The sequence below is a fragment of the Heptranchias perlo genome, unplaced genomic scaffold, assembly GCF_035084215.1.
Source record: "Heptranchias perlo isolate sHepPer1 unplaced genomic scaffold, sHepPer1.hap1 HAP1_SCAFFOLD_140, whole genome shotgun sequence".
NCBI lineage: Eukaryota > Metazoa > Chordata > Chondrichthyes > Hexanchiformes > Hexanchidae > Heptranchias > Heptranchias perlo.
Window position 1 is genome coordinate 194,849 of NW_027138646.1, and position 22,446 is coordinate 217,294.

General features: G+C 44.8%; 1 protein-coding gene across 2 annotated transcripts in view; it reads right to left on the bottom strand.

Annotated features, from left to right (window-relative positions):
* The window catches only part of LOC137308833 (neutrophil cytosol factor 2-like), a 95,898-nt gene that overhangs the window by 56,784 nt on the left and 16,668 nt on the right, over positions 1-22,446 (bottom strand). For both annotated transcript variants that reach the window (XM_067977298.1, XM_067977297.1), the window contains exon 4: positions 5,943-6,077. In XM_067977298.1, the coding sequence (XP_067833399.1) occupies positions 5,943-6,077 (135 nt within the window). The remainder of the gene's footprint in view (positions 1-5,942; positions 6,078-22,446) is intronic.

A 22,446-nucleotide genomic window follows, 5' to 3' on the forward strand; every position in this document is an offset into this window, starting at 1 on the left:
TCAAAATTTGCAGATGACACAAAACTTGGAAGGATAGTAAACAGTGAGGAGGATAGTGATAGACTTCAAGAGGATATAGACAGGCTGGTGGAATGGGCGGACACATGGCAGAAGAAAATTAACACAGAAAAATGCGAAGCGATACATTTCAGTAGGAAGAACAAGGGGAGGCAATATAAACTAGAGGGCACAACTCTAAAAGGGGTACAGGAACAGAGGGATCTGGGGGTATATGTGCACAAATCGTTGAAGGTGGCAGGGCAGGTTGAGAAAGTAGTTAAAAAAGCATACGGGATCCTGGGCTTTATAAATAGAGGCATAGAGTATGGAAGTCATGATGAACCTTTATGAAACACTGGTTTGGCCACAACTAGAGTATTGTGTCCAGTTCTGGGCACCGCACTTCAGGAAAGATGTGAAGGCCTCAGAATGGGTACAGAAGAGATTTACTAGAATGATTCCAGGGATGAGGAACTTTAGTTACGTGGATAGACTGGAGAAGCTGGGATTGTTCTCCTTGGAACAGAGACGATTGAGAGGAGATTTGATCGAGGTATTCAAAATCATGAAGGGTCCAGACAAAGTAGATAGAGAGAAACTGTTCCCATTGGCAGAAGGGTCAAGGACCAGAGGACATAGATTTAAGGTGATTGGCAAAAGAACCAAAGGTGACATGAGGAGAAACTTTTTACACAGCGAGTGGTTGTGATCTGGAATGCACTGCCCGAGGGGGTGGTGGAGGCAGATTCAATCATGGCCTTCAAAAGGGAACTGGATAAATACTTGAAAGGAAAAAATGTGCAGGACTACGGGGAAAGGTCGGGGGAGCGGGACTAGTTGGATTGCTTTGCCTGGAGCTGGCGCGGACTCGATGGGCCAAATGGCCTCCTTTCCTGCTGTAACCTTTCTATGATTCTATGTGAGTTGTGAGGAGGATGCAAAGAGGCAGGATAAGTGAGTGGGCAAGAACATGGCAGATGGAATATAATGTGGAAAAATGTGAAGTTACCCACTTTGGTAAGAAAATCAGAAATGCAGAGTATTTTTTAAATGGTGAGAGATTGGGAAATGTTGATGTTCAAAGGGACCTGGGTGTCCTTGTATATGAGTCACTGAAAGCTAACATGCAGGTGCAGCAAACAATTAGGAAGGCAAATGGTATGTTGGCCTTTATTACAAGAGGATTTGAGTACAGGAGTAAAGATGTCTTCCTGCAATTATATAGGGCCTTGGTGAGACCGCACCTGGAGTATTGTGTACAATTTTGGTCTCCTTACCTAAGAAAAGATATATTTGCCATAGAGGGAGTGCAATGAAGATTCACCAGACTGATTCCTGGGATGGCGGGATTGTCGTATGAGGAGAGATTGAGTAGACTAGGCCTGTATTCTCTAGAGTTTAGAAGAATGAGAGGTGATCTCATTGAAACGTACAAAATTCCTACAGGGCTCGACAGGGTAGATGCAGGGAGGATGTTTCCCCTGGCTGGGGGGGGCTAGAACCAGGGATCACAGTCTCAGAATGAGGGGTAGGCCATTTAGGACTGAGATGAGGAGAAGTTTCTTCACTCAGAGGGTGGTGAGAATCTTTGGAATTCTCTACCCCAGAGGGCTGTGGAGGCTCAGTCATTGAGTACATTCAAAACAGAGATCGCTGGATTCTAGATATTAAAGGCATCGAGGGATATGGGGATGTTGCAGGAAAATGGTGTTGAGGTCGAAGATCAGCCATGATCTTGTTGAATGGCGGAGCAGGCTCGAGGGGCCGGATGGTCTCCTCCTGCTCCTATTTCTCATGTTCTTATTTTCTTAATGGCCTTTCTGAAGACGAGTTTCCTCAGTTGAGGGGTCGAATATACTGTCTGAAGGCTAGTGTCCTTGGTACGGGGGTCGAATAGTCATTCTGAAGGTGAGTTTCCCCATAATAGGGATCGATTGGACTGTCTGAAAGTGAGTTTCCTCAGTACGGGCATCAAATGGATTTTCTGAGGATGAGTTTCCTCAGTACGGGGCTCCAATGGAATGTTTCAGGGTGAGTTTCCTTAGTACAGGGGTCAAATGGACTGTGTGAAGAAGAGTTTCCTCATTATGGGGGTCAAATGGACTGTCTGAAGGTAAGTTTCCTTGGTACAGAGATCAAATAGACGTTCTGAGGGTGAGTTTCCTCAGTATGGGGGTCGAATGGACTTTTTGAGGGCGTTTCCTCAGTAAGGGGATTAAATGAACTTTTTGAGGGTGAGTTTCCTCAGTATGGGGGTCGAATGTACAATCTGAAGTTGAGTTTCCTAGGTTTGGGGGTCAAAAGGACTTTGAGGGGAGTTTCCTCAGTAAGGGGGTCAAAATGGACGTTCTGAGTGTGAATTTCCTCCGTATGGGGGTCGAATGGATGTCTGAAGGTGAGTTTCCTCAGTAGAGGGGTCCAATAATTTAAAAATTTGCCAACGACACAAAACTTGGAAGGGCAGCAAACAGTGAGGAGGATAGTGATAGACTTCAAGAGGACATAGACAGGCTGGTGGAATGGGCGGACACATGGCAGATGAAATTTAACGCAGAAAAATGCAAAGCGATACATTTCGATAGGAAGAACGAGGAGAGGCAATATAAACTAGAGGGCACACCTCTAAAAGGGGTACAGGAACAGACAGATCTGGGGGTATATGTACACAAATCATTGAAGGTTGAGGAAGCTTTTTGGCAACCAAAGGTATTAAGGGATATGGGCCAAAGGCAGGTATATGGAGTTAGATCACAGATCAGCCATGATCTTATCAAATGGCGGAGCAGGCACGAGGGGCTGAATGGCCTACTCCTGTTCCTATGCTCCTATGTTCCTATGTTCCTAAGCGGTTAAAAAAGCATACGGGATCCTGGGCTTTATAAATAGAGAATAAATAGGAGAACAGCGTCCACGACACCACACAACCCTGCCACTGCAACCTCTGCAAGACATGCCAGATCATCGACACGGATACCACCATCACACGAGAGGACACCACCCACCAGGTACATGGTTCATACTCCTGTGACTCGGCCAACGTTGTTTACCTCATACGTTGCAGGAAAGGATGCCCCGGAGAATGGTACATTGGCGAGACCATGCAGACGCTGCGACAACGGATGAACGGACACCGCGCAACAATCGCCAAACAGGAGGGTTCCCTCCCAGTCGGGGAACACTTTAGCAGTCAAGGACATTCAGCCACCGATCTTCGGGTAAGCGTTCTCCAAGGCGGCCTTCGAGACACACGACAACGCAAAATCGTCGAGCAGAAGTTGATAGCCAAGTTCCGCACCCATGAGGACGGCCTCAACCGGGATCTTGGGTTCATGTCACGCTACACGTAACCCCACCAGCAAAAAAGGGGGAAAAAAATTATATGTTTTTTAAAATTCTCTCTCTCTCTCTCTCTGCCATTTTGAGTTTCTTTCTGCCTGCCTGTGTAATAGACACAATGTATATCTAGTGTACTGGGACGTGCTGTTCTCCGTGACTGGCCTGTTTGAATAACAACGACACCTTTTGATTGGTGTGATGCTGTCCCAACATAGTATAAGATATGCGATTTGAGAACCTTTTCATTCATTCATCTGACGAAGGAGATAATCTCCGAAAGCTTGTGATTTTAAAATAAATTTGTTGGACTATAACCTGGTGTTGTAAGATTCCTTACATTTATAAATAGAGGCAGAGAGTACAAAAGCAAGGAAGTTATGAAGAACCTTTATAAAACACTGGTTCGTCCACAACTGGAGTATTGTGTCCAGTTCTGGGCACCGCACTTTAGGAAGGATATGAAGGCCTTTGAGACGGTGCAGAAGAGATTTACCAGAATGATTCCAGGGATGAGGGTCTTCAGATACGTGGATAGACTGGAGAAGCTGGGGTTATTCTCCTTGGAACAAAGATGGTTGCGAGGAGATTTAATAGAGGTGTTCAAAATCATGAAGGGTTTAGGCAGAGTAGATGGAGAGAAACTGTTCCCATTGGCGGAAGGGTCATGAACCAGAGGACAGAGATTGGCAAAAGAACCAAAGGTGTCATGAGGAAAAACCTTTTTACACAGCGAGTGGTTAGGATTTGGAATGCACTGCCCGAGGGGGTGGTGGAGGCAGATTCAATCATGGCCTTCAAAAGGGAACTGGATAAGTACTTGAAAGGAAAAAATTTGCAGGGCTACGGGGAAAGGGCGGGGGAGTGGGACCAGCTGGATTGCTCTTGCATAGAGTTGGGTTGGACTTGATGGGCCAAATGGCCTCCTTCCGTGCTGTAACCTTTCTATGATTCTATACACTGTCTGAGGGAGAGTTTCCTCAGTGCGGGGGTTGAATGGACTGTCTGAGGGAGAGTTTCTTCATTACGAGGATCCAATGGACAGTCTGATGGTGAGTTTACTTGGTACAGAGATCGACTAGACGTTCTGAGGGAGAGTTTCCTCAGTACGAGGTCGAATGGACTGTCTGAAGGTGAGTTTTCTCGGTATGAAGGTCGAATGGATTTTCTGAGGGTGAGTTCCTTCAGTACAGGGGTAGAATGGACAGTCTGAGGGAGAGTTTCCTCGATATGGGGGAGGAATGGAATGTCTGAGGGAGAGTTTCCTCGATATGGGGGAGAGTTTCCTCAATATGGGGGAGGAATGGACTGTCTGAGGGAGAGTTTCCTCGATATGGGGGAAGAATGGACTGTCTGAGGGAGAGTTTCCTCGATATGGGGGAGGAATGGAATGTCTGAGGGAGAGTTTCCTCGATATGGGGGAGGAATGGAATGTCTGAGGGAGAGTTTCCTCGATATGGGGGAGGAATGGAATGTCTGAGGGAGAGTTTCCTCGATATGGGGGAGGAATGGAATGTCTGAGGGAGAGTTTCCTCGATATGGGGGAGGAATGGAATGTCTGAGGGAGAGTTTCCTCGATATGGGGGAGGAATGGAATGTCTGAGGGAGAGTTTCCTCGATATGGGGGAGGAATGGAATGTCTGAGGGAGAGTTTCCTCGATATGGGGGAGGAATGGAATGTCTGATTTTCAGTGAACAGGAAAGTTGTGTGTCGGGTATGTGGTGGGTACATGAAGCTGGCCCAGGGTCGAAGCTGTAAGTTGTTTCTCAGAGTAGGATGTGACCGAATATTTTAAATTCTATGTAGAGAGAAACTGAGTGGCGTCTTTATGATTTTATATCTGGAGGATAGTGGGATGTATGGTCACTGTGTAGACGACACATTGATCATTTATCCATCAAAATGAACCCGTACTGTTTGCGAGCCAAGTCTCGGTTGGAGCTGATATTGAAGGTAACGACAAGTGATCCAAGTCACTGACTGGAGTCGAGGGAAAGGGTTTGTGGTTAGTATCCCTGTGTCTCACTATCGAATACCTAAATATCGGGCAGGAAATGGCTCTCTCCAGCTCATGGACGACCCGAGGTCTGATTGTGGGAGAGATTGGTGCCACACAATCCATGAAAATACCCACTGGAAAACCCGCGACCTGACACAGGGTAGAAAAGTTTCATTATTTCCCAGGCACTCTTCTAACTTCAGGATACTTCCTTGTCCTTAATTGTGAAAAAAACACAAGCTCGGGTCACTCATGTGTAACTGTTGTTTGGCCAGGAACTTGCCCAGGTCAGAAGCCCCCATCATCCAGCAACTGGCTTTCCAAGAAGATCCTTACAGTCGTTAGTGTCGTGTTCAGAGAGGGACAGATGGCCTGTGATTGCTGAGTGCCTCGATATGATGTCACTAACATGAGGCTGTTGTAGTGATATCAGTGCAGGCTTTGTTCCTCTCATACCCTGTCAGATCGCCGACTTCCACCATTCGCATTCTTTGTGCCAACAGCATTTCCCCGTCAGTCTGCACATTGAAGGCAATGACCACAAGCTCAGCACAGCTCATCAATAGAAATTACGGAATGCTCAACAATGAAGTCCTGTGATGATGTTACCTTCACCATGCTGAGTGCATCGTCCAGTTGCGTGTTGCTCTCCTGCGGCCTCGCTTGCACAGCTTCCTCCAGGCTCTGCTGGGCCTCCAGCCACTGGCCCTGCCTGCAGTGCATTGCAGCCAAGTTGTACAGAACCTAGGGCATGATGGCATGAAGCAGGGTTAGGCTCGTCCTGTGAAAACACCTTCACAACACACGATGCACAACCAAGGTTTTCATCTCTTTCCTGAAATTGTGGGTATGTGTTTTTAAAAAATAGATTGCTGCATTTTGTTAAACTGATGACAAGGTGTGAGGGACCCTCAGTGTAGGAAATGAGATGTCATTGATGACAACAACTTACATGGGGAGGGCTTTCATCAAATTACATACAATCATATGGCACAGGAGGCCATTCGGCCTATCGTGTCTGTGCTAGCTTGTTGAAAGAGCTCTCCAGCTAGTCCCATTCCCCTGCTCTTTCCCCACAGCCCTGCAAATTTTTTCCCCTTTCAGTATTTATCCAATTCTCTTTTGAAAGTTATTGTTGAATCTGCTTCCACCGCCCTTTCAGGCAGCGCATTCCAGATCAGAACAACTCACTGCATAAAAAATTCTCCTCATCTCATCTTTGGTTCTTTTGCCGATCACCTTAAATCTGTCTCCTCTGGTTACCGACCCCTCCTGCCACTGGAAACAGTTTCTCCTTATTTACCATATCAAAGTAATCAAACTTAATTACTCTATCTATTAGCACTGTGGGAGAATCTTCACCACACGAACTGCAGCGGTTCAAGGCGGCTCACCACCACCTTCTCAAGTGCAATTAGGGATGGGCAATAAATGCCGGCCTTGCCAGCGACGCCCACATCCCATGAACGAATAAAAAAAAAACCTTCATAATTTTGAACACCTCTATCAAATCTCCCCTTAATCTTCTCTGTTCTAAAGAGAACAATCCCAGTTTCTCCAGTATCCTCATAACTGAAGTCCCTCATCCCTGGAACCATTCTAGTAAATCTCCTCTGCACCCTCTCCAAGTCCTTGATATCCTTCCTAAAGTACGGTGCCCAGAATTGAACACAATGCTCCAGTTGAGGCCGAACCAGTCTATAAAGGTTTAGCGTAACTTCCTTGCATTTTGTACTCTATGCCCCTATTAATAAAGCCCAGGATCCCATATGTTTACAGCCTTCTGAACTTGTCCTGTTACCTTCAAAGGTTTGTGTACATACATCCCCAGGTGTCTCTGTTCCTGCACACCCTTTCAAATTAGTTTATGTTGCCTCTCCTCATTCTTCTTTCTCTGCCTCGAGACACTCCGGCTCAGAGTCCTTGAGCTGCAGTGTGAGTTAGAGACACTCCAACACATAAGGGAGGGGGGAGGAATATCTCAACAGAATCCAGTCCCTCTTAGAGGAAAGTACAGGTACAGGAGGGGAGAGTGTGACTGTCGGTCAGCAGGGTAAGGGGAACCATGAGGAGGTAGAGAAGGAGGTCCCGCAGACACTGGTCCTATCAACAGGTACAATGTACTAACTCTCTGTGGGGATAAGGATGCAGGCTGTGGGGTGGACAGTCAGAATACTATCCATGGCACCGTGGGGCAGGAGACAGTTCAAGGGGGGAGAGGAGCAGAATAGAAATAGGATTTGATAATTCGGGGGATAGACAGCGTCCTCTGCAGTCGTGACCGAGAGTCCAGGAGGATGTGTTGCCTCCCTGGTGCAAGGGTAAAGGATATCTCGGAACAACTGGAGGGGAACTTGGAAAGGGAGGGGGAGGGGGAGGATCCAGTTGTTGTGGTCCATGTTGGGACCAATGACAGGGAAGAAAAGGGAGGAGGTCCTGCTAAGGGAATATCAGAAATTAGGAATTAAATGAAGAAACAGGATCTCACGGGTGGTAATCTCGGGATTAGTCCCCGAGCCACGTGCTAATTGGTCCAGGGATAAACAGATGAGGAAGGTGAATGCCTGGTGAAAGACAGGTGTGGGATGGAGGGGTTCCATTTCATGGGACACTGGCACCAGGACTGGGACAGGAAGGAGCTGTACCACTGGGACGGGCTCCACCTGAACCGGAATGGGACCAGGGTCCCAGCGGGAAGGATAAATGGGGCTGTGGATAGGACTTTAAACTAATAAGACGGGGGGAGGGATCTGGGAAGATAATATAAAAGAAATAGGAGATGAGAGTAAAGGTCAGACCAAGATAAGGAATAAGGGTCAGGGAACAAATCCAGTTCTAGAACATAAGTACAAAATGATTGTTAAAAATAAAGTGAGGGGAACAATTATTAAAAACAAATTAAATTGCCTGTACAGCAATGTGGACAGCACCCGAAACAAAACAGGGGAACTGGAGGCAATAATTCCTAGTGAGGAGCCCGATGTAGGAGGGATAACTGAAACATGGTTACATAAAGAGCAGGACTGGCAGTTAAATATTGCAGGATATAATGTATTTAGAAAGGATAGGGATGGAAGAAGGGGGTGGGGTTGTTGTACTAATTAGAGACAACATAATGACAATAGAAAAAAGGGAGATAAGTAACATTAAGATAGAAACAGAATCCATATGGATTGAAATAAAAGACAAGGAATCAATCCCGCTAGTAGGGGTACTCTACAGACCACCTGATAGTGGAAGGGAAGAGGAGGAAGAAATATGGAGGCAAGTCTATGAAATGAGTAAAATATTTAGAATAATAATTGTGGGAGATTTCAATGGCCCCCAAATAAATTGGCAAGAAGAGATAGGGAAAGGTAGATAAGGTGGTTAAAAAGGCATAAAGGATACTTTCCTTTATTAGCCCCAGAGCATGGTACATTGGCGAGACCATGCAGACGCTGCGACAACGGATGAACGGACACCGCGCAACAATCGCCAAACAGGAGGGTTCCCTCCCAGTCGGGGAACACTTCAGCAGTCAAGGACATTCAGCCACCGACCTTCGGGTAAGCGTTCTCCAAGGCTGCCTTCGAGACACACGACAACGCAAAATCGTCGAGCAGAAATTGATAGCCAAATTCCGCACCCATGAGGACGGCCTCAACCGGGATCTTGGGTTCATGTCACGCTACACGTTACCCCACCAGCGAACAAATGTTATCTGTTTTTAATATAACGGGTCAGTTGCTGTCTTTTTTCTGTTTCTACCTCTCTATCTCTGTTTTTTTTTTGTTTGTTGTTTTTTTTTGGTGATTTGTATATTCTGAGACCTTGCAGGTAACACCTGTCTGCCTGCACACTGATTGCCTTGGCAAGGGGCAGTTGAAAAAACTGTCTGTACTCACCAAGCATTGTTCTGTGAATTATAAATGCGATTTCATTTCGAGGATCTCATTTCACATCGTTCACCTGACGAAGGGGGAAGCCTCCGAAAGCTTGTGAATTTAAAATAAAATTGCTGGACTATAACTTGGTGTTGTAAAATTGTTTACATTTATTAGCCGAGGCATAGAATATAAGAGCAGGGAGGTTATGCTGGAACTGTATAAAACACTAGTTAGGGCCACAGCTTGAGTACTGTGTACAGTTCTGGTCACCACATTACAGGAAAGATGTGATTGCTCTGGAGAGGGTAGAGAGGAGATTTACGAGGATATTACCAGGACTGGAGAATTTTAGCTATGAGGAAAGATTGGATAGGCTGGGGTTGTTTTCTTTGGAACAGAGGAGGCTGAGGCGAGATTTAATTGAAGTGTATAAAATTATGAGGGGCCTCGATGGAGTGGATAGGAAGGACCTATTTCCCTTAGCAGAGAGGTCAATAACCAGGGGGCATAGAGTTAAAGTGATTGGTAGAAGGATTAGAGGGGAGCTGAGGAAAAACTTTTCACCCAGAGGGTGGTGGGGGTCTGGAACTCACTGCCTGAAAGGGTGGTAGAGGCAGAAACCCTCAACTCATTTAAAAAGCACTTGGATGTGCACCTGAAGTACTGTAACCTACAGGGCTACGGACAGAGTGCTGGAAAGTGGGATTAGGCTCTTTTTTGGCCGACAATTACATGATGGGCCGAATGGCCTCCTTCTGTGCCGTAAATTTCTATGATTCTATGAATGGAGTTTTTACAGTGAATACAGGACTCCTTTCTTACCCAGTATGTGAGCAGCCCAACAAGGGAGAAATCACTGCTGGATCTAGTAATGGGAAATGAATAGAGCAGATAAGAGAAGTGAGCATAGAGGAACATCGAGGCAATAGCGATCATAACATAATAAAGTAGAGACATAAGTAAGACAAAGACCAAAGTAATAGATTGGAAGAAAGCTAATTTTGAGAGGATGAGAATGGAACGAGGGAAGGTAAATTGGAAAAAAATGTTGACAAAGAGATAGAACAGCAGTGGGAAATATTTAAAACAGTGTCAACAGAGTTCAGGAGAAATATATTCCTGTAAAAAACAAGAACAAACTAGTCAATAACGACACACCATGGATGAATAAAGAGATCAGGATAAAATTGAAACTGAAGAAAAAGTCATACTCTAAATACACGGACAATAAAGGAGAGGGTGACAAAGGGGAATAGGAAGAGATTAGGAAAGAAGACAAAAAATAATTAGGAAAACAAAGAAGAATTATGAGATTAAATTATCAAGGAATATAAAAAGAAATAAAGTATTCTACAGACACATAAATAACAAAAGAAAAATCAGGATAGGGATAGGGAGAGGGATAGGGAGAGGGATAAGGCCATTAGGGGATACACACAGTAAACTCACAGGTAATGACAGCAAAATGTCAGAAATATTGAAGAATTACTTTGCCTCAGTATTTACTGGGGAGACTAACAAGGTGGGCATGGCATTAGAGGAAGAGGTCAAAAAGAATATAAAGACATTTCAGATAGGAAGACGGGGGATAAGTGATAAAACTAGTCAAACCCCTGGTCTGGATGGATTGCATCTGCGAATATTAAAAGAAGTTTGGGAAAAGATAGTAGAGGCACTATTACATATATATAAAAATTCATTAGAAAAGGGAATAGTGCCAGAGGACTGACGGACAGATAATGTTATTCCTATATTTAAAAAGGGAGATAGAACAAGTCCAAGGAACTATAGACCAGTTAGCTTAACATCGGTGGTAGGAAAGATAATGGAATCTTTACCCCAAGAGTAGAAAAACATCTAGAAACTGAAAATATAATAAAGAGCAGTCAGCATGGATTTCAGAAGGGAAGGTCGTGCTTGACCAAACTTATTGGATTCTTTGAAGAAGTAACAGAAAGAGTAGACAAGGGTAATGTAATATATCTGGATTTTCAAAAGGCCTTCGATAAGATACCGCATTGTAGACTCATGACTGAGGTCAGAGTATGTGGAGTGAGGGACAGGTAGAAGAACAGAGAGCAAGCTGGCTACAAAACAGAGAACAGAGAGATGGGGTTAAGGGCAGCTACTCAGACTGGCAAAAGGTAGGAAGTGGTGTTCACCATTTACAGGGAGGGGCCACACCAATAGAACCAGACCCCCGTGAAAGGGAGAGGGGGAGTGGGGTGTGCGCGTGTGGGTGTCTTTACATAGAACGTACAGCACAGAAACAGGCCATTTGGCCCAACAAGTATGTGCCGATGTTAATGCTCCACATGAGCCTCCATCCCTCCCCCTATTTCATCTCACTCTATCAGCATATCCTTCTATTCCTTTTTTCCCTCATCTAGCTTTCCCTTAAAGGCATCTACACTATTCACCTCAGCTACTCCTTGTGGTAGCGAGTTGCACATTCTCACCACTCTCTGGGTAAAGAATTTTCTCCTGAATTCCTTCTAAAGACCTCAATCAGGTCATCCCTCAGTCTTTCCTTTTCTAGAGAAAAGAGTCCCAGCCTGTTGGTTAGAACCTCTCAGTTCTGGTATCATCCTTCACTGTGTTGGTGTGTCTGTGTATGCGCCTGGGTCTGTGTGGGCACGTCCGCATGTGTGTCTGCATCTGTGTTTGTCTCTCTCTTCCTCTTCCTCGCTCACCATTTCTATGTCTGTTACATTCACCATAGGTCATGTCACACATTACTCATATACTGCATCACAAAATATTAAAAAAGATTAGAAATCTATCTAATTTGAATGACTCAGCACTATCTGCTTCCATCGTCTCCCTCGGGCACCTGTTGCATAGACTGACCACTGGCTCACTGAAATAATGGGCCTGGAAAAACAATGATGAGTTCAGGGTGCCTGCCATTATTAGTGTGTAAAAAAAACTCAGCAATTGGAGACGAGGAAGGGATATGCCATGAGTTCCGATTCGCCGCAAACTGCTCCACCATTAGCCTCACAAAAACAAAAACAATTACCATTTTGCCATTGTCTCATGAAATTGCTGGTTTTACACCGTAATTACAAATTAATCCCTCCCCAGCCATTTAGGGCTGGTAATTCATGTTGTAAGGAGCTAGTAATGATGTGATTTATGGTCCTTATTTGACACAACCTCAGAGACCCAGAAAGGGAACAATAAATGTGGAGAGTCTCAACCCCACAGGTCGTAAATTATCCCTGGAGGTTTTTTACATTTTTAATTCTTTTTCTTACTTTTCCTGTGTCTTTTTTTTCTCTCTTTATTAGTCCAATCTTCCTTCCCCTTTTCATTTCTCTTGCTGTATCTAATTTGCCTCTAATTCACCCTATTTCCTTCTCTGTCGTTCCTCTGTTTCTTTGGTTAAGGAGATAGACCATTGGACCCAATGTTCAGGAGGTCCCAGATGTCCCGTTGCCCTCACATTATCAGCTCGCACTTCCAAGTTACGGCACAAAAATAATATAATCTAAAAGGGCGAGGAAAAAAATGGAATTGAGGGTGCTTGCGACGAGTTGCCCTGATCCAGCAAATTCTGGGTCATTGTTTAGCACATTAGTTTTGAATTGACTCCCTTCAAGTGCAGGCCGTGTCCTCTGGTTCTACTGTGCTGGACAAGGTGAAATAGCTTGTCATGGTCGACATTATCCAGTCCCGTTAGAATCCGAAAAACAGCAATCATATCACCTCTCAACCTTCTCCTTTCCAGTGAGAACAGGCCCAATTTATATAATCGCTCCTCATAACCCAATCCCTCCATCCGCTCAATCATTGTCATTGTTCTCGTCTGTATCCTTTCAATAGCTGCAATATCCCTTTTGTGCTGTGGTGCCCAGAGCTGTCCACGGTATTGTAAGCGCAGTCACACCCATGATTTATAAAGTGATAGGATTACCTCACCACTTCGGCTCAATATAGACCTTCTAATACATCCCAAAATCTGATTTGTTTTACTCCCCATCACTGGGCATTGTTGTGATAGCTTCAGTTTATTATCAGGGTCCCGACATCGCTCTCATTTTCCATACACGTTAGTTTCTTTCCCTTTAACCAATAATCCCTTCCTGCATTTTTTGTCCCCATTTCTCTATATTGAATTCCGTCTGCCACCCGTCTCCCAAGAATATTCAAATCCTTCTGCAGCTTATCCTGTTCAGCTTCACTGTCCACCACCTCCATTAGTTTTGTATCACCTGCAAATTCAACCAGTGAGCTTGCTTCAGATCATTTTTTTATTCATTCATGGGATGTGGGCGTCTCTGGCGAGGCCGGCATTTATTGCCCATCCCTAATTGCCCTTGAGAAGGTGGTGGTGAGCCGCCTTCTTGAACCGCTGCAGTCTGTGTGGTGAAGGTTCTCCCACAGTGCTGTTAGGAAGAGAGTTCCAGGATTTTGACCCAGCGACAATGAAGGAACATTGAAGGTGATATATTTCCAAGTCGGGATGGTGTGTGACTTGGAAGGGAACGTGCCTGCTGCTCTTGTCCTTCCAGGTGGTAGAGGTCGCGGGTTTGGGAGGTGTTGTCGAAGAAGCCTTGGCGAGTTGCTGCAGTGCATCCTGTAGATGGTGCACACTGCAGCCACAGTGCGCCGGTGGTGAAGGGAGTGAATGTTTAGTGTGGTGGATGGGGTGCCAATCAAGCGGGCTGCTTTGTCCCGGATGATGTCGAGTTTCTTGAGTGTTGTTGGAGCTGCACTCATCCAGGCAAGTGGAGAGTATTCCATCACACTCCTGACTTCTGCCTTGTAGATGGTGGAAAGGCTTTGGGGAGTCAGGAGGTGAGTTACTCGCCGCAGAATACCCAGCCCCTGACCTGCTCTTGTAGCCACAGTATTTATATGGCTGGTCCAGTTAAGTTTCTGGTCAATGGTGACCCCCAGGATGTTGATGGTGGGGGATTCGGTGATGGTAATGCCGGTGAACGTCAAGGGGTGGTGGTTAGACTCGCTCTTGTTGGAGATGGTCATTCCCTGGCACTTGTCTGGCGCAAATGTTATTTGCCACTTATCAGCCCAAGCCTGGGTGTTGTCCAGGTCTTGCTGCATGCGGGCTTGGACTGCTTCATTATCTGAGGGGTTGCGAATGGAACTGAACACTGTGCAATCATCAGCGAACATCCCCATTTCTGACCTTATGATGGAGGGAAGGTCATTGATGAAGCAGCTGAAGATGGTTGGGCCTAGGACACTGCCCTGAGGAACTCCTGCAGCAATGCCCTGGGGCTGAGATGATTGGCCTCCAACAACCACTACCATCTTCCTTTGTGCCAGGTATGACTCCAGCCACTGGAGAGTTTTCCCCCTGATGCCCATTGACTTCAATTTTACTCGGGCTCCTTGGTGCCACACTCGGTCAAATGCTGCCTTGATGTCAAGGGCAGTCACTCTCACCTCAACTCTGGAATTCAGATCTTTTCTCCATGTTTGGACCAAGGCTGCAACGAGGTCTGGAGCCGAGTGGTCCTGGCGGAACCCAAACTGAGTATCGGTGAGCAAGTTATTGGTGAGTAAGTGCCGCTTGATAGCACTGTCGACGACACCTTCCATCACTTTGCTGATGATTGAGAGTAGACTGATGGGGCGGTAATTGGCTGGAATGGATTTGTCCTACGTTTTGTGGACAGGACATACCTGGGCAATTTTCCACATTGTCAGGTAGATGCCAGTCTTGTAGCTGTACTGGAACAGTTTGGCTAGAGGTGTGGCTAGTTCTGGAGCACAAGTCTTCAGCACTACAGCCGGAATGTTGTCGGGGCCCATAGCCTTTGTTATATCCAGTGCACTCAGCCATTTCTTGATATCACGTGGAGTGAATCGAATTGGCTGAAGACTGGCTTCTGTGATGGTGGGACATTGGGAGGAGGCTGAGATGGATCATCTACTCGGCACTTCTGGCTGAAGATGGTTGCAAACGCTTCAGCCTTGTCTTCAATTTATGAAGATATTAAACAAAAGAGGTGCCAAAGTCGACCCCTGTGAGATCCCACTGGTAACATTCTCCCCGGCTGATGACAATCCCTGTACCACCACCCTCAGGGTTCCATCGGTCGATCCGTTACGTATCCATTGTAAAATATTTCCACTGATTCCCGCTTTCTTTATTTACAGTATCAGCCTTTCCAGAGGAACTGTATCAAAGGCCGTACTGAAATCCAAGTAAGCACATCCACTGCCTTACATCCAGCAAGCTCCTTTGTCACACCCGCAAAGAAAACCACTAAGTTAGATTGACAAGACCACTCCTTCATGAACCCACATTGACGATCTTTTATTTTATTTCTATCCAGGTGCTCACTGAGCTTCCCTTTAATAAGGGTTTCCATAACTTTATCCACAATGGACGTCAAACTCACAGGTCTGTCGTTTCCTTTTTTTAAGAATCGGAGTAACATCTGCCTTTCTCCAGTCTCCAAGCAACTCTCCAGTATTCAGTGATTTCTGGAAGATTTGCTCCAGAGTTCCTGCAATTTCCTCTCTTATTTCCTTAAGGATCCTCAGATGCATCTTATCCGACCCCTGAGATTTATTCACCTATTCACAGCTCTTCAACAATTGTGCTGGCAGTAGTGTGAATAGTGTTATAACTCACCGCTAAAACACCCTCCAGTTCTCTTTCCAGATCAAATTGAGTTACCTGTCTCCTCCTTGGTAAAAACTGAGACAAAAGTCGTTCTGCCTCACACGGTCCCACTTTGAATGGCCCCACTCCATCCCTCGTTTTTATTTTTCTCCTAATATCAATGGGATGAGACAGAGACTGTCCACAGTAAACTGGACAAATCTGTTAATGGGTAAAACGACTGATGATCAGTGGAAAACGTTTAAAGAAATATTTAACGAGATACAGAATCGGTTTATACCCCTGAGGGGCAAGAACTCTACTTGCCAAAAAAAACAGCCGTGGACAACTAAAGAGGTAAGGGACAGTATAAGACATAAGGAAAGGGCATACAAAAAGGCAAAAAATAGCACAGATCCTGGCGAATGAGAAAGATACAAAGATCAACAAAGGGTCAGAAAACAGATAGTAAGAGCTACAAAAAGAGAGTATGAAAAGAAACTTGCAAGGGATATCAAAACCAATACGAAGAACTTTTATAGTTATATTAGGAAAAAGAGGGTGGTCAGGAGCAGTGTTGGCCCCTTAAAAACTGAAAGTGGGGATAGTGTCATTGACAATGGGGAAATGGCGGACATGTTGAACGATTACTTTGTGTCAGTATTTACAGTAGAAAAAGAGGATAGCATGCCGGAAATCCCAAGAAAACAAATATTGAAGAGGGAACAGGGACTCGATAAAATTAACATAAGTAAAGCAACAGTAATGAAGAAAATAATAGCACTAAAGAGTGACAAATCCCCAGGACCAGATGGTTTCCATCCCAGGGTTTTAAAGGAAGTAGGTGAGCACATTGCAGATGCCCTAACTATAATCTTTCAAAGTTCTCTAGATTCAGGAACTGTCCCTCTCGATTGGAAAATTGCACATGTCACTCCGCTTTTTAAAGAAAGGAGAGAGAGGGAAACCAGGGAATTATAGACCAGTTAGCCTAACATCTGTTGTGGGGAAAATGCTGGAGTCTATAATTAAGGATCGGGTGACTGAACACCTCGAAAATTTTCAGTTAATCAGAGAGAGCCAGCATGGATTTGTGAAAGGTAGGTCGTGCCTGACAAACCTGATTGAATTTTTTGAAGAGGTGACTAAAGTACTGGACAGGGGAATGTCAATGGATGTTATTTATACGGAATTCCAGAAGGCATTTGATAAGGTCCCACAAAAGAGACTGTTAGCTAAGATAGAAGCCCATGGAATTGAGGGAAAAGTACGGACTTGGTTAGGAACTTGGCTGAGTGAAAGGCGACAGAGAGTAGGGATAATGGGAAGGTACTCACATTGGCAGGATGTGACCAGTGGAGTCCCGCAGGGATCTGTCTTGGGGCCTCAATTATTCACAATATTTATTAACAACTTAGATGAAGGCATAGAAAGTCTCATATCTAAGTTTGCCGACGACACAAAGATTGGTGGCATTGTAAGCAGTGTAGATGAAAACATAAAATTACAAAGCGATATTGATAGATTAGGTGAATGGGCAAAACTGTGGCAAATGGAATTCAATGTACACAAATGTGAGGTCATCCACTTTGGATCAAAAAAGGATAGAATAGGGTACTTTCTAAATGGTAAAAAGTTAAAAACAGTGGATGTCCAAAGGGACTTAGGGGTTCAGGTACATAGATCATTGAAGTGTCATGAACAGGTGCAGAAAATAATCAAGAAGGCTAATGGAATGCTGGCCTTTATATCGAGAGGACTAGAGTACAAGGGGGCAGAAGTTATGCTGCAGCTATACAAAACCCTGGTTAGACCGCACCTGGAGTACTGTGAGCAGTTCTGGGCACCGCACCTGTGGAAGGACATATTGGCCTTGGAGGGAGTGCAGCGTAGGTTTACTAGAATGATATCCGGACTTCAAGGGTTAAGTTACAAGGAGAGATTTCACAAATTGGGGCTTAGAAGGTTAAGGGGTGATCTGATCGAAGTTTATAAGATATTAAGGGGAACAGATAGGGTGGATAGAGAGAAACTATTTCCACTGGTTGGGGATTTTATGAGTAGGGGGCACAGTCTAAAAATTAGAGCCAGACCTTTCAGGAGTGAGATTAGAAAACATTTCTACACACAAAGGGTGGTAGAAGTTTGGAACTCTCTTCTGCAAACGGCAATTGATACTAGCTCAATTGCTAAATTTAAATCTGAGATAGATAGCTTTTTGGCAACCAAAGGTATTAAGGGATATGGGCCAAAGGCAGGTATATGGAGTTAGATCACAGATCAGCCATGATCTTATCAAATAGCGGAGCAGGCACGAGGGGCTGAATGGCCTACTCCTGTTCCTATGTTCTTATCACTGCAAAAACTTTTAAATATTATTCTGCACTTTCTTGCCAGAAATTTTTCTTTGCCATTTCGATGCCCTTTTACATCCAGGCATGTCTACTGTCTGTCTCAACCTCTCAGCTCGACATGCTTTCTGAAGTAGAAATGTATAGCTTTTATTGAAACATTTAGTTGAAAACCTCAAATTCATCAACTTTTTATTCGACTCATTTCCAAAGCACACAAATCGCAGTACTGTTTACACAAACACGTGACTTTCTACTGAGAATATTATACTTCTCGTGGGAAAGACAAACTGCCTTCGGTGTGTCGTCAGTACTGTTTGCCATGTTTAAAATGGGTCTGTTCTTTGTCTCCCAATCTCACAAACACAGCCTCTCCGTTTAAAAACAAACACACACAGCCCCTCCAGCCTGTTCCGCCATTCAATGAGATCATGGCTGATCTGTGATCTAACTCCATATACCCACCTTAGCCTCACATCCCTTCATACCTTTGGTTAACAAAAATCTATCAATCTCAGATTTAAAATTAACAACTGAGCTAGCATCAATTGTCATTTGCGAAAGAGAGTTCCAAACTTCTACCACCATTTGTGTGTAGAAGTGTTTCCTAACTTCACTCCTGAAAGTCCTGGCTCTAATCTTTAGTCTATGTCCACTAGTCCGAGACTCCCCAACCAGCGGAAATAGTTTCTCTCTATCTCCCCTATCAGTTCCCCTTAATATCTTGAAAACTTCGATCAAATCACCCCTTAACCTTCTAAATTCCAGGGAATACACCCCTAGTTTGTGTAATCTCTCCTCGTAATTTAACCCTTGGAGTCCAGGTATCATTCTAGTAAATCTACACTGCACTCTCTCTAACAAATGTAACAGATCTGTACCTGAACAGTGGGCGGCCTTTAAGGAGGAGATGGTTCGGGTACAGTCTGGGCACATTCCCATGAGAGGGAAAGGTAGGGCAACTAAAGCCAGAGCTCCCTGGAAACAAAGGAGATAAAGAGCAAGATGAAACTGAAAAAAGGGGCGTATGGCAGATATAAGGATGATAACACAAGTGAGAACCAGGCAGAATATAGAAAGTTCAGAGGGGAAATGAAAAAGGAAATAAGAGGGGCAAAGAGAGAGTATGGGAATAGACTGGTGGCCAACATAAAAGGGAATCCAAAAGTCTTCCATCGGCATATAAACCGTAAACGGGCAGTAAGAGGAGGGGTCGGGTCGATTAGGGACCATAAATGAGATCTACTCATGGAGGCAGAAGGGATGGCCGAGGTACTAAATGAATACTTTGCATCTGTCTTTAACAAGGAAGAAGATGCTGCCAGAGTCTCAGTAAAGGAAGATATAGTTGAGATACTGGATGGGCTAAAAATTGATAAAGAGGTACTTGAAAGGCTAGCTGTACTTAAAGTAGATAATTCACCCAGTCCGGATGGGATGCATCCCAGGTTGCTGAGGGAAGTAAGGGTGGAAATTGCGGAGGTACTGGCCATAATCTTCCAAACATCCGTAGATACGGGGGTGGTGCCAGAGGACTGGAGAATTGCAAATGTTACACCCTTGTTCAAAAAAGGGTGTAAGGATAAACCCAGCAACTACAGGCCAGTCAGTTTAACCTCAGTGGTGGGGAAACTTTTAGAACAGAATTAACTGTCACTTGGACGAGTGTGGATTGATTAGGGAAAGCCAGCATGGACTTGTTAAAGGCAAATCGTGTTTAACTGACCTGATAAGAGTTTGTTGATGAGGTAACAGAGAGGGTTGATGAGGGCAATGTATATGGACTTTCACATGGTAGGCTTATCATCAGGATTTCGGCCCATGGAATAAAGGGGGCAGTAGCAACATGGATACAGAATTGGCTAAGGGACAGGAAACAGAGAGTAGTGGTGAACGGTTGTTTTTCGGACTGGAGGGAGATGTACAGTGGTGTTCCCCAGGAGTCAGTGCTGGGACCACTGCTTTTCTTGATATATATTAATGACTTGGACTTGGGTGCACAAGGCAAAATTTCAAAATTTGCAGATGACACAAAACTTGGAAGTGTAGTAAACAGTGAGAGTATTGTGTCCAGTTCTGGGCACCGCACTTTAGGAAAGATGTGAAGGCCTTAAAGAGGGTGCAGAAGAGATTTACTAGAATGATTCCAAGGTTGCCTCCCTGGTGCTAGGGTCAAGGATGTCATGGAGTGGCTGCAGGACATTCTGAAGGGGGAGGGTGAACAGCCAGAGGTCAAGGTCCATATCGGTAGCAATGACATCGGTAAAAAAAGGGATGAGGTCCTGCAAATAGAATATAGGGAGTTAGAAAATAAGTTAAAAAGCAGGACCTCTAAGGTAGTAATCTCAGGATTACTCCCAGTGCCACGTGCTAGCGAGAGCAGAAATAGGAGAATAGACCAGATGAGTGCGTGGCTTGAGAGATGGTGTAGGAGGGAGGGGTTTAAATTCCTGAGGCATTGGGACCGATTCTGGGAAAGGCGGGACCTGTACAAGCTGGACAGGTTGCACCCAAGCAGAACCGGGACCAATATCCTCGCGGGGGCATTTGCTCGTTCTGTGGGGAGGGTTTAAACTAGTATGGCAGGGGGATGGGAACCAAAGGGCAGGTACAGATAGGACAAATTCAGACCAGGAAACGGGATGTGGAAAAGCAGTTAGTGACTCAGAAAGGCAAAAGAAGCAAAGGTTAAATAGTGTTCAGCACAGGAATATGATGGGGTTAAAGGGGATATACCTCAATGCAAGGAGTATCACAAACAAAGCAGATGAGCTAAGGGCACAGATAGACACATGGCAGCATGATATCATTGCTATAACAGAAACCTGGCTTAAAGAGGGGGATAATTGGCAGCTCAATATCCCTGGATATCGAGTTTTCAGGCGTGGGTGATAAAAAAGGAGGGGGGTAGCATTATCGGTTAAAGAATCAATTACAGTTGTGAGAAGCGATGATATGCTAAATGGATCATCAATCAAGGCCATGTGGGTTGAGCTAAGAAATAAAAAAGGGGCAGTCACACTACTAGGAGTGTACTATAGACCCCCGAATAGTGAAAGGGAGATAGAAGAACAAATATGTAGGCAAATTTCTGAGTGCAAAAATAAGAGGGCAATAATAGTAGGGGACTTCAACCACCCTAACATCAACTGGGATTCAAACAGTGTGAGGGGCACAGGGGGTGCAAAATTCTTGATCAGTGTCCAGGAGAACTTTTTTAGCCGGTACGTGACAAGCCCAACAAGAGGGGATGCAATTCTAGATTTAGTCCTGGGAAATGAAGATGGGCAAGTGGGTGAAGTGACAGTGGGTGACCATATTGGGGATAGTGACCACAATTCAGTTAGTTTTAGCATTATTATGGAAAGGGACAGAGTTAAATTGGGGGAAGGCAAATTTTACAGAACTAAGGTGATTTGACAAAAGTGGACTGGACACAACTACTTGAGGAGAAATCAGTGGCAAGCCAGTGGGAGGCACTAAAAAGTGAAATTCTACGGGTACAATGCAGACACGTCCCCTCAAAGAAAAAGGGTGGCACTGCCACATTTAGAGCCCCCTGGTTGTCTAGGAGTATACGGGGCAAGATTAAGCAGAAAAAGAAAGCTTATGACTGTCACAGAAAACTAAATACTGCAGAAAGCCCAGAGGAGTATAGAAAGTACAGGGATGACATAAAAAAGGAAATAAGGAAAGCAAAGAGAGGGCATGAAAAAATATTAGCTAGTAAGATTAAAGAAAACCCAAAGATGCTTTATCAGTACATTAAGAACAAGAGGATAGCTAAGGAAAAGGTGGGACCTATCAGGGATGATAAGGGTAACTTGTGTGTAGAAGCAGAGGATGTGGGTAGGGTTATAAATGAATATTTTGTCTCCGTATTCACAAAGGAAAGGGATGATCCAGACGTAGTAGTTAAAGAGGAGAGGTGTGAAATATTGGATAAGGGAAACATTACGAGAGAGGAAGTACTAGAGGGACTGGAATCCTTGAAAGTTGATAAGTCACCAGGGCCGGATGGATTGTTTCCTGGGCTATTGAAGGAAGCCAGGGAGGAAATAGCGGATGCTCTGAGGATCATTTTCCAATCCTCACTAGATACAGGGGAGGTACCGGAGGACTGGAAGACTGCAAACGTTGTACCATTGTTTAAAAAGGGGACGAGGGAAAGGCCGAACAATTATAGGCCGGTCAGTCTTACCTCGGTGGTGGGCAAACTATTAGAATCAATACTGAGAGATAGGATAAAGTGTCACTTGGAAAGGCCTGGTTTAATCAGGGATAGTCAGCATGGATTTGTTCAGGGAAGG